The sequence below is a fragment of the Elgaria multicarinata genome, chromosome 5 (assembly GCF_023053635.1).
Source record: "Elgaria multicarinata webbii isolate HBS135686 ecotype San Diego chromosome 5, rElgMul1.1.pri, whole genome shotgun sequence".
NCBI classification, from domain to species: Eukaryota; Metazoa; Chordata; class Lepidosauria; order Squamata; family Anguidae; genus Elgaria; species Elgaria multicarinata.
In genome coordinates, this window is record NC_086175.1 from 113,911,237 (window position 1) to 113,923,798 (window position 12,562).

The following is a 12,562-nucleotide window of genomic DNA, read 5'->3' on the forward strand; positions in this document are numbered from 1 at the left end:
GCTCTATATTTTTAGACCAACCAAATATTTCAAGAACAGGTCATGCCTGCAGGGTTCTGTCCTTCAAAGGATGCCCAAACTGAATAGTCCTGGCCATGTCCCAAGGAGGAGGAGGAGGACAAGCAGGAGCAGGAGGAGGAGGAGAACTGCAGCTCCCAACCTCACTGGACACTGCTGGGCTCATTGGAGCATAGCTTCCCACTTGTACAGAGCTGGAGGAAAGGGGAACAGATTCAAGCTGGAAGTCCCTGATACGACATTTCTGTGGAATAAAGATTCATCTGTTAGATATACGTATTTATTTCTTAAATTTCTATACCGTCCCATATCCGAAGCTCTCTGGGTGGTTCACAAAAATTAAAAAATAAGGTACAGCTTAAAAGGTGCAAAGTATAAAAGTACAATATAAAAGTATGGCTGGAATAAAAGCTAGCAGCTCACCTCCTTTAGCAGGGGCTCCCAGAGAAGGACCCCTCAAGATGATCTTAGGATCTGGGCAGATACATATGGGAGGAGACGATCCTTCAGATAATCTGGTCCCAAGTGTTTATACCATGTTTATACCAACTATCCTAGTTGGCAATCAATTTTAGCTAGAAACAAAGGCTGAAGGGCCAAAAAGAATGACTCACTCATGCATAAGCCAAGACATGGGCAAATGGATGCTTAATGGCTCCCTCTTTCTTGAATAGCAAGGAGAGAGGGTGGCAATGTTCAACAATTATGCATCTCAGCAGCTAGAGCTTCTATTGCCATTCACATTGTGGGAAAAGTTAATACCAAATACTAAATAGGAGCTGCTGATACTGAACACCGGCTTGCAGGACAAACAACAGAAGAGGGCAATTGCCTTCATGTCCTGCTCCCAGAGGCCTCCCAATTGGGAAACCGGATAAGAACATAAGAAGAGCCCTGCTGGATCACACCGAGGGTCCATCTAGTCCACCACTCTGTTCACTCACTGGCCTACCAGCTGTCAGCCAGGGACCAACAAAGCAGGACACAGTGTAACAGCATTAGATGCTGGATTAGATGGACCTCTGGTCTGGTTCAGCAACGTGCTTCTTATATTCTTATGCTCAGGAGGGAGAGTATCTCTTATGTGTTTGGCAGCAACAGACCCAAGAGGTTCTGGTGCAGAAGATGCAATTAAAAAAAATAAAATTAGATGCTACCTTTCTTTTTATCTTCTTCATCGGCATTTCAACGCTTTCTTTTAAAGGACTAGGACAATAGAAGAGGTCTGATGTTGGCAGCTCAAATAAATCGGGTAGAAGGATGCCATCCATGTGAGGTGAAGCATGGAGTACCTGGAGGTCAAAGGAACGGATTCACTCTGAGATCAGAAAAAGCCTTATAGCTGCTCGTGATTGTTGCTGCTGGGGTGGACAGAGTGCTGAGCACCACCACTCACAACTGTAGGAGTTAGAAAACAACAGGGCTTAAGAACATCAGTGCTAGGAGCTAAGTGGGGAAGAAGCAAGGAAAAACACACCCAGCCATTGTATTCACAAGACTATAGCCAGGGCTTAGAAGGGAGGCTGGGCACTCACCAGTGCTAGATCCAGATTTTGGAGGACCCTTGGGCAAGACACCCTCAGTGGGCCTCCTCCTTCAGGGAGCCTCCTTTCTCACTGTCATTGCCACTCCTTTCTAACCATTGCTACCACTCGTTTGCTTGAGAGGCAGAGAACCAATGAGCAAGTTGGTGGTGATGTCTTCTGCTCCTCCTACTAACAACTGCCGCCCTCTGGGCCATAGCAAGAGACAGTTGAACCACAAGCAGGTTGCAATGATAGAGAGGAGGAAAGTCCGGGGGGCTCTTGACAAAGGGCCCCTGCTGAGCTGTGGGCCCTCAACAGGTGCCTAACCATGCCTGCCCTTGATGTAGCCCTGGCACTAAGCTTCTCAGAGATGCTCTTGGGACATCTTGTTTCCATTCCAGTTGGTCATTATAAGTACTTCTGTTTCTTTAAGAATTGGTGCCAGAGTTTGCTTCTTCATTTTTTATTCTCCCTCCCCACCTCTTTTTCCTTTTGTGTTGTGTACTTTAGATTGAAGCCAAAGGGCAGGGAATATCTTGTTTTATTGATTGTCTGTAAACCACCCTGGGCACCTTTTCCAATGAAGAAAGGGATATAAAAATGCTTTATAAACCTGGTGCCCCTTCAGATGTTTTATACTACAACTTCCATAAGCCATAGCCAGCGTGACCAAAAGTCAGGGATTATGGGAATTATAGCCCAAAACATCTGGAAGACACTATATTCCCTATCCCTGCTTTAAATAACAACAATGTAAAAAAGGCTACTTGTATTTAGTTGCACCGCACTGATTTAGCATCCCATCCTGATAACTAAATTAATCTTTTGTTTCTGCTATCTCAGCTATTTTTAGCCCCCGGCCTTTATTTTCACACACTTATTCTGGTGTGAGGGTGAACCCTCAGTATCATTCACATATATTTCATGCACAAGATATCCAGCTATTGGGTGGTATAGAAATGTAATTAATTAATAAGTAAAATAAATAAGTAACTTTTACCTCTTCATCCTCTTCATCCTGGACAACATCGATCATAGCTTCCAAGCAGGAATAGGTGATCTGCTCCTTTGCCTAGAAACAATATTGACTATTGATGATTAGCAATTTGCTATTGCAGCTGAACAACAATAATCAGGAGACATCCTCAGGAACTCACCATCAACAAAACAAGTACACTAAAAACACACAGCCAGTTTAACTTTAATAAATCACTCCTTGACATGCTGACAATTTAGAGTACTTGTTTTCACGAAAGGAGATCTAACGTTGTTTTGCCATATGAACACAAGTCTGAAACAATGTATCACATATAATTTATTTCAGTCACATGGTATAACTATTACCATATGGATGAAACAATTAAAAAATATATATACTATACAGCAGCGGTTCTCAACCTGTGGGTCGGGACCCCTTTGGGGGTCGAACAACCCTTTCACAGGGGTCGCCTAAGACCATTGGAAAACACATATTTCCGATGGTCTTAGGAAACTGTATTGACTGAACTATGTCATGTATCATCTTTTGTATTATTAAAGCTATTGTTATGTATTATTTTCATTAGCAAACCATCTCATGACAATGGATCATGTAGAGAAGAACGAAAATAATTTTATGGTTGGGGGTCACCACAACATGAGGAACTGTATTAAAGGGTCGCAGCATTAGGAAGGTTGAGAACCACTGCTATACAGTATTGCAAAGGTTATGATAAATAAATAGGCCATACTTATGCTCGGTCTATGGGAAACAAACAGAATGACCTTGAACTCTTAATACAGCCTTCCTCAACCTGGGGCGCTCCAGATGTGTTGGACTACAACTCCCAGAATGCCCCAGCCAGCTCTGCTGGCTGGGGCATTCTGGGAGATGCAGTCCAACACATCTGGTGCGCCCCAAGTTGAGGAAGGCTGTCTTAATACATGAAGGCAAATACAACTTGATAGGTATAACAGAAAGGTTTTTACTTAAAACAGTATTTTTGAAGCAAGCAGGGTGGGGAGTGCTTTGGGGGCACAATTGGGAGATTCCTGCATGCGCCGTGGTGCCCCTGGGCACCATGTTGGGGACTCCTGCCCTAGTTCCTTTCTTTTGCTTTTTCTTCCTTCTTCCATTCACTTGTTTCTACTTCGGATACATTTCCCCCCAAAACCTGTCCTTATTTGTGCTTTTTGAGACATAAAATTTGGGAGATACTACATAAGAGTGGTTTTCCACCAACAGGGATGCCAGTGCAATTAACTGCCACCTTCATATTTACACTATAAATAGGAAAAGCGTGCAACTGCCATCACCACCTAATACAGAAAAATAATCATCAGTGAGCACAGGCTGCGGACATTTACACTGTTCTTGTACTGGGCTGCTTGTGTTGTTCCTATATATTGCATGTAGGGTAAGATGTCTACATCCTCCTTGGCTACAAGTTCCAAAACATTCAAAGTATCAGCACGCAGATCTTCATCCGCATCCTGAATGAAAAGGATCACAAAATTACAATACAGGAATTATGCACCGTTTAATATACAAGAACAAAGTAATAAACAACATCAGAGAATGCTAAAGGCACATGCTTCAAGATATAAACATTGTCAGTGGGATTTATCTGAAAGGAAGGAAAAAAACACACACCCTGAGAAACAATCTCCCACCACCAAACAGTAGCAGCATTACGCTGAATCAGCCTGGTTGTGTCTCCTTTAATGGTATGTCTGCATGGTCCAGTACAGCCTTGCTGTACTAATTGTGTTGTACTGCAAGCCTCATCACCCCTTGGCCAGGGATAAGGGAGGCTGTAGTCCAACAATCTGGAGAACATCAGTTTGGGGAAGGGCTAGTATATTGGCTGTGAAACTTGGGATGTATGTATATAGATTTTTGGCTAAAATATGCATCGTATTTTATTAGTCCTGTGCTGTTTATTCATTTTATTTGCACTCTGCCTTTCTACCAAAAAATGGCAATGGTAAATTGTTCCTAGGAACTGTAGGAATTTAGGAATTCCTAAACAAATTCCTAAACTGTAGATTACAGATATATTGTATATTACTGATGTATTGCTTGTGAATTCTGCATTTTTAATTAACTAAATTCGTAGTCTGAATTCCCCACAATGCCTTGCCTATACATCCCTTTCACAATTACTTTACAAAGCAACAGTTATGGATAAAGTATGTTCCTAACAAAACCTAAAATGGACAAAAAACAGCTTCTTATAAGTGAAGCACAGTTTTACTGGTTCTCTGGGGAGCACCAAATTCAGGAACAGGTACTTTGGATTAGAAAACACAACACAGGCTGCCAGATCACGGGTCTCCTCTGCATAGCATCTTGTATACTTTTGGTGTTTCATATTAAAAAGCGTAGCCATTAATATTAAGTCAATAAGAGCATTGATTAAAAATTAACTGTGGATAAAGAGATTACGTGAAAGATAGTGTATATAAAATAGTTTAGCAAATAAACGTACCCTTTCCTCAATTGCCACAAAACTTGTAAACTGGGTGACGATGGAGTTCTCCTGGCTCAGCTGAATGATCAAGGATTTCAACTGCTGTTTCTTCGCCTAAATGGTTAAGACCCAGACAAACTGTTACGTGTTTGTTACTTTCCTGCCCATGACTTCATGTTGTTTCAGTTGTGCTGCTAGAGCAGTCTTTCTCAACCTGGCGCCCTGCAACTCCTGTAATTCCCAGCTAGCATGGCCGGTGGCTGGGAATTACCGTCTAACACATCTGGAGGTTGTCAGGTTGGGGACAGTGTGCTAGACTATCTTCACCAGTCATACAGCAGTGGGGATATTGAGAGTCTGCGGGGGGGGGGGGTGTTGTATGAAGACTGATGGACTCCCCCACACTTGCCCTCCTGGACCCTTGCTTATCGAGTGACAGGGCACTCACAGACACGCTCATTGATGCCTCTCAGCTCAGCAAGCATCCTGCAGCCACCTGAACCATCAGAGAGCCACCATTTTGCACAACAATGGCAGCACGGGCATTTCCAGGAAGCTAATGTTATGTAAATGGCGTCGTTAAGGGGAGTGAGGTAGTTAGCTACCAGGAGGAGGGCCTTCTCTGCTATGGCACCCTGGCTGTGAAATGAGCTCCCTAAGGAGGTTCGCCTGGCACCTACACTATATTCTTTCAGACGCCAGGTGAAGACCTTTTTATTCTCTCTGTATTTTAACAGTTCATAAATTTAATTTTAACTTTGCTGTTTTAAATTTGTATTTTAAAATTGTATTTCTGCACTGCTGCTGATTTTATCCTGGTTCCGTTTTTATATTGTATTTTATATCATGTTTTTATACTGTTTGTTTTATATTTTGAATGGTTTTTAATTTGTGTGAACCGCCCAGAGAGCTTTGGCTATTGGGCGGTATAAAAATGAAATAAATAAATAAGTTTTTGTAGTGCCGTAACCTCATATAAGGACTTCAATTAGCAGCTAACAGCCCTAATTAGCATTGGTATTGCTTACCTCATGTTCTATTTCATTCTCATCAAGAATCCCTTGTTCAAAATCCCTAATGAAGGCTCTTGCTGCAAGTTTGTGGAGCATCTATATATGAGGGAGAGTGTGGAAGAAGAAGAAAAATGCTAGAACAGTAATATTACAACAAGTATTTTTAAAAACACCATTTTGTGTACTAGATCTTAAGAAAGTTAAACAGCAGTTACTGTATCTTTTAAAAAAAGTAGCTATGGAGAGGCCAAATCAGGATTAGGACTGCGGTGTGCAAGAAGGTTTTTTTAAAAAAACCTTTTTTCCCCACCTCATGGTCCTGACAAAACCTGCCTTGAAGTGCCAATAGCCACTCGCCACCTGGAGCAAACAGCATCGCTGGGGAGAATGATTTTCTGCCACCTCCTCCCCAGTGCCAAGGGAAAGGATTAGCTCCACCCACCCCCACCCCACCCGTGATTCTGATTACACTTGTACCATTCCTGGGGTTGTAAAAGCAATTATACTTTGAGGACGCAATCCTTAGCATGTTTACATAGGAAAAATGTCCTACAACTCCCAGGATCCTTCAGCCAGCCAATTGTAGGTTGTTGTTGTTTTGTCTAAATATGCATAGGATTGCACTCTTAACGTAACATGTAGTTTGGCCCTAAGGACTTGACACACTTTATTACACAGTAGCATAATGTGCATCGTAGGTGTGGACTGCAGGAGAAGGGGAGGCTCTTATAATGCCAGGCTCCTGTTTCCATACTTCTCTTGTTCTACAGGGTCCTTAGAGCTGTCTATACGTCTTCTAAGCCTCACAGTGGCTACACAGTGTGCTACATCAGTTATATGTCACAGCTGCCGATTTATAGCCACTGCAGGGCTTTAACAAGAAGCTGTAATTTAAAAAATCAGGGAGTTAATCTGACTTTTTTCTTCAAAGCGAGGTCACTATGGCCCTTCTGTCATGTGACCTTGCTCCGGCGTCGAGCAGGGGCATTCCAGGGCAGATGGCGACCCCTGATTGGTTGCCGCAAGCCGGGCAGAGGGTGGGCCCAGCAAGCGAACTGGCCACTGGAAAGCCCACGCTGCTTCCTGCCATTGGGATTACCTGCTGCTAAACCACAGCAGTGAACCTATAGGGTTTACCGGCAAAGCGGCGCCGTGAAGGCAGGGCCCTTGTGAGCTGGAGATCATTCTACTACTGGCTTAACGAAGGCATGCAGCAGCAGCACAGCTAGTTCTGCAGAAGTGTGGAATAACTGTCTCTGCATGCAAAGATGCATTCTTTGTTTCTTGGTCACACTCAGCTTTCCCCAATTTCCACTGCTGCATTCCCACAACACTGGAAGTGCTAAGGACCTCAGAGGAAGGAAGATGTACTGGTTTTCATTCTGCGTGCTCACTTGTAGCACATGCGAATAGATTAGCAGGTGGATCAGCATTTGGCATGTGAGCCAGGGCTCACACTTCTGATATGCATAGCACAGTCCTTTGTGTGTTTACTTGCAACTGAGACTTGATGTGTACTCCTTTCAAAGTGCATTTAGGAATGTGGCCTTAGTAAAAGAGCATCCCATCAAGAAGGTAGGGTTTTTCTAGGAGCCTGCCCTGTTTTTGATTTAGATTATGTGAAAAGTGTTGGGCAGTTGTACTGCATGCATGGTTCTGACCAAACTCACCGTTCCTGTTGTCTTCTGCAATTCAGTTGTAGATACCATTGTCTGCAGTTCTTGGTTATCTACTAGTGCATTTAAAGTAGCCTTCAGGAAAGAACAAAAACAAAATAATCTTCTAATTTATCAAGCTGTATTTCTCCACTTCGCTGATAATACAACATATTGCATTATTATTAATTTAGGTATGGTAGCACACATATAAAGTATGTCATATTTGATCACTATCTTTTGCTTGGCATAAAGTGAACTGCTTCTATCCACATGATGCATGCAATGTTTATTTATTTATTTATTATATTTTTGGACTGATTTCACATAATCCATGGTATGTTTTAGAGTTATGCGAGAGTTGTTTAACCCTTGCATAATCCACTCGCATCAGGTTCACATGACACAACAACCCCCCCGAGTGGGAGATGGACATGCAACATGGTACCTGGAAGTACCCCTGGCTCATCATACGTTGAACTCATGACCAGTCATGTTGTGTTATCTGAACCCGGTCGACGTCTACATTGACAATTCATGGTTTGTGATTAGCTGACAAACCAAAATAAGAAGCTATGGTTGTAATAGGTTTGCAAACCATGCTTTGTGCTACTACTTTGTGCTGTCTCTCCCAAGAAACGTAACACCCACTGAGTTCAGGTCTATTTTCCCTTGTCAACATGATCACTCACACTTTCCTAGAGAGGGTTGGGATTCTTGGGTTGGAGCTGGGAATGGTGCCAGCCATACCCTTGTTTCTTGGGGAAGCTGTACAATATGGACATTCAATCTCTAGTGGAACCATGAACACCACCCACTAGGAGCAAATCCACCCCAACGCTGATCAATGCTTTGATGACCTTCCCAAAAAAATTGGAGCAAAATGCAGGAGAATGGGCCAGTAGGATTTACTATCTTGTTTGTTCATCTTTCTTGAAAAATCTACATGACTTTTCCCACCCTTGCTTAAAAACATATTATTCCACAGGAATTGATTGATTGATCATTCATTACATCTCTATACCATCAATAGACAAAGCTCTGGGCAGTTTACAGAGATTAAAAGCCTTAAAATACAATATTGTACACAATATAAAATGGTTTACATACAAACATATAAAAAGACAGCAAAGATATACACACACCCACAAACAATTTTTGACAATCAACAGTAAGAAATCTCATGACCTGATAAAGAAACCTTATCATATGCTGTCAAATGCCTGAGAGCAGAGAAAGGCCTTAACCTGGCACTGAAAAAATAACAATGTTTGCACCAGGCAGACCTCTATGGGGAGTTTGTTCCTTAATTGAGGGGAGGCTACCAAGAAGGCCTTCTCCCTTGTTGCCATCTTCCAAGCTTCCCTCAGAGAGGCACCTGGGTCTTAGATGATGATGAGTCTAGTGTACAGGTAGGTTCCTGCTAAGAATAATTCCAAAGTACTCAACTGAAAGAAAAATATTATGTAATTCCTGGCACTATATGAGTTCTTGAGATGTGGGAGAGGACAGGAGACTTTGCAGTGGTTATTACCTGAGTACAGTTGGAGATAAATCCATAGACGAGAAGACGCTCATGATTAAATAGAGACTGTATCTGAGAAGGAGCGTACATTAGCTCAGGGTAGTTTATATCAAACTGTTGCCATTTAATGGAAACTGCATTGCATCCTGGGGAAAACATTCTAGCTGTCTGGCTTTTTACCTGGATGCAGAGATGGAAAAAGAAAATTAACATTTGTTGCCTTTTGAAGTCACTCTACATAGGGCAAAAAACATACATCAGAACTATACAATTGTTCATGAGGATTTTTTTTTTATGACACTTCCTTATGGAGTTCTTACCACTGCCCCTTTCCTTAAATGGCTTTTACATAGCCTTGACCTTGGAAGGTGCAATTCCCATCAATTCAAATGAACAACAATGACTTTTCTATGCTTAACTCACTAAACTATTACTGTTACTGCATATATATGTTCTTTAGTTAATACATGTTAATACATGGTGGTATTAACAAATTTGTCTGCATGAGGATAGGGGCTTCAAACAGAAGGAAGTGGGCAAAGGAAGCCATAGAACCTGTTCATTCTATACTTTGCTGTTAGTATTCTATCCATGGTAGGACTAGGGAACCTATAGCCAGATGTTGTTGGACTTCAACTTCAAAAGTCAGGGACAAGAAAAGTTGTAGCCCAACCACATCTGGAGAGCCACAGACCACACCTGATCTAGGGTTAGGTTGGGAATGGGCACTGGCTTCACTTGCACCCTGCCTCCACTAGCTCCATCAAAGGTGGAAGGCAACAATGAACCAGGAATGTGTACTTGAACAGGGGATCTCTCTGTCCTTTGTAAGACAGAACCCTTTTCACCTAGCGTAGAATAATGGAGGTGAAGTATTGTCTGAAGGGGCCATAACTCATTGAAATGGAAGAGGTCAAAAGGTTGGAAATGCAATCTGAACTGATGCAAATAATCATATTGGGGAAGGGGCCATTGCTCACTAGGCAGAGTATGTGCTCTGTGTGCAGAAGGTCACAGGTTCAATCCCAGGTACCTCCAGTTAAATATGGACTTCAAATAGCAGCGCAGGAAAAGATGCCTCCCTGCTGAGACCCTGAAGAGCAGCTGCCCATCCGAGCAGGCCAGTATTCCCCAACCTAACACCTTCCAGACTGTGATGGACTACAAATCCCAGCATCCACAAACCAGCTGTGCTGGAGGCCATCAGGGTGGGGAAAGTTGGAGTAGACCACACCATGCTAAATGGATGCGTGATCTGATTTGGGACAAGGCAGCATCATATGTTCACATGTACAAATCAGTTTCATCTCCTTGCCCCCTGTGGTTACACGAGGAAAGACAATAGTAGTCTCAAGGTTTTATGTCACATGGGCAGTTAGGCCATCATGTGCCCAATATATAGCTCAGAAAGAACACACCAATAAGAGCTCAACAATCAAGATGGACAGCCAAAGGGAGAGAGAAAGACAAAACTCAAGAAGAGTTGCAGATAATTCAGCTTTCTCCTTGACATCAAGACAGCAGCATTGCATTCTAAAAGCCACCCAAGAAGATGGTTCAAAAGCTTCTTCCTCATGTGATCCTAAGGCTGCAATCCTGTGCGCATTTATGTGGGAATAAAAGCTCTATGAGACTCAATGCATACCAGTTGTTAAGGGACACAAGCAGGGGGGGGTTTGCTATTGTACTCATGTCTTGCTTGGGGGCTTCCCATAGGCATCTGGTTGGCCCTATAGGCTGATCCAGCAGGACTCTTCTTATGCTCAGTGGGACATAAGAACCGCCCAGAGAGCTCCGGCTATTGGGCGGTATAGAAATGTAATAAATAAATAAATAAATAAACAAACAAACTTACATGTAAATATGCAAACGGACAGGCTATATGAATGTCTTCTTGGTTCCAGTTAGGTGGGGTGTTGTTGTTTTTTTGGTAATTGTGGAAATAAGTAGTGTGGCATGACCTGTGGCAAGTAGTGTGGCACAATTTTTGTAATTGTGGAAATTGACAATGTGACTACCCATTTTAATTCAAACTGTAGCTCTTTAAGAGCTTATGTTACTGGAACGAGCTGGTGGACCTGCTCAGTCTGAATTGCCTTCACAAGTACTGGCTCTCTTCCCACAATAAGCAGGAGTGGGCATTTTCCGTTAGCTCTGCTTACCTGTCCTATTCTAGAAGCAGTAGTTTCCATTAGTTTCCTGAGTTGTGCTAGCCAGCGTTAGCCTCCCTTTGCACTACTGGTTAATCCTGGTAGCACAGCGGCAGCCTTGGATATCGCCCAGTATTTTTAAGTAGCTCACAGAAGAAATGTCTGAAGTACTGTATTGCAGGTTAAGTCGATCATGTACTTGAAACACGGGAACATCAATATCTCATCTGAGCATAAGGTGCAGTCTGTGTACCCTTAGGGATCAGCTGCCCTCCTCTCAAGCCATGGTATTAACATCAAAATTAGAAGAAGAAAAAATCAAAATCAAAGAAAGAAACAAAAATGAAAGCCCCAAATCTTCCCAAAGAGAGGCCTCTTTCAAAGCTGTGTCACAAAAACACTGACTCCTCTGTCCCCATAGAAAATAAATATTAAAATATACTTGCCTTTCTCTCCCAGTTATACTTTGCCTTTACATCAAAATATTCAAAGGCTCCAGATCCACGCATTGATAAAGATCTCAGCATATGACGATTCGCTGTGGGACTGATATAATTTGTAAAGATTTACAGTTTATTAGAAGCTGCAGCAGAGAATCAACCTGATCAGGCAAAATTTAATATTTTGCTTACTATGTCCTGGATATACTTCAATTAGGCCACATATCTAAACTAGTAATGGAAACAGGGGAAGGCTAGCCAAGATATTTGAGAGGGCCTGCAGCGTAGTATGGGTTGAGCACATGCTTTACACATTTATTTATTTTAGTTTAAATACTTTTAAAAAATGCTATAAGAACATTCAGTCACCTCCAACTCCAGTTAAAAGGATCTAGCGTAGAAGGCAGGAATAGATCTGGAGAATTGCTGCCAGTCAGAATGGACAATAGTGCAGTAGCTGAACCACTGATTTGACTACAAATAAAATAACTTAATATTTTGTCACCTGAGGAGCAAATCCAAGAGGTGCACTTGTACCCCCACCCATGATTCAACTGGTCCTTCCCCAACATTGGTGAAATCCATATATCCAAGTGCTGCAGTTATAGAACACACTATTTTTTAAATTCAGTTTTTCAAAGTAACAATGAATAAGGACACCACGTGTAAGTCAATTGCCTTACAGTTTTTTTCTGATCACTCAGGATTACCATTTGGTACAAACAAGATTATCTGATGCCCTCATATTAGGATGATCGTTCATATCCCTAACAGATCATGCCA

At 42.2% G+C, this 12,562-nt stretch overlaps 1 protein-coding gene across 1 annotated transcript in view; it reads right to left on the reverse strand.

Moving 5' to 3' along the window:
- PARP4 (poly(ADP-ribose) polymerase family member 4) overlaps positions 1-12,562 on the reverse strand; it is a 60,855-nt gene that overhangs the window by 14,364 nt on the left and 33,929 nt on the right. The window contains exons 25-33 of the mRNA XM_063127729.1: positions 11,786-11,885; positions 9,199-9,369; positions 7,680-7,760; positions 6,025-6,105; positions 5,015-5,110; positions 3,891-4,016; positions 2,545-2,616; positions 1,176-1,310; positions 47-262 (exon numbers count right to left, since the gene is read on the reverse strand). Coding sequence (XP_062983799.1) covers positions 47-262; positions 1,176-1,310; positions 2,545-2,616; positions 3,891-4,016; positions 5,015-5,110; positions 6,025-6,105; positions 7,680-7,760; positions 9,199-9,369; positions 11,786-11,885 — 1,078 coding nt within the window. The remainder of the gene's footprint in view (positions 1-46; positions 263-1,175; positions 1,311-2,544; positions 2,617-3,890; positions 4,017-5,014; positions 5,111-6,024; positions 6,106-7,679; positions 7,761-9,198; positions 9,370-11,785; positions 11,886-12,562) is intronic.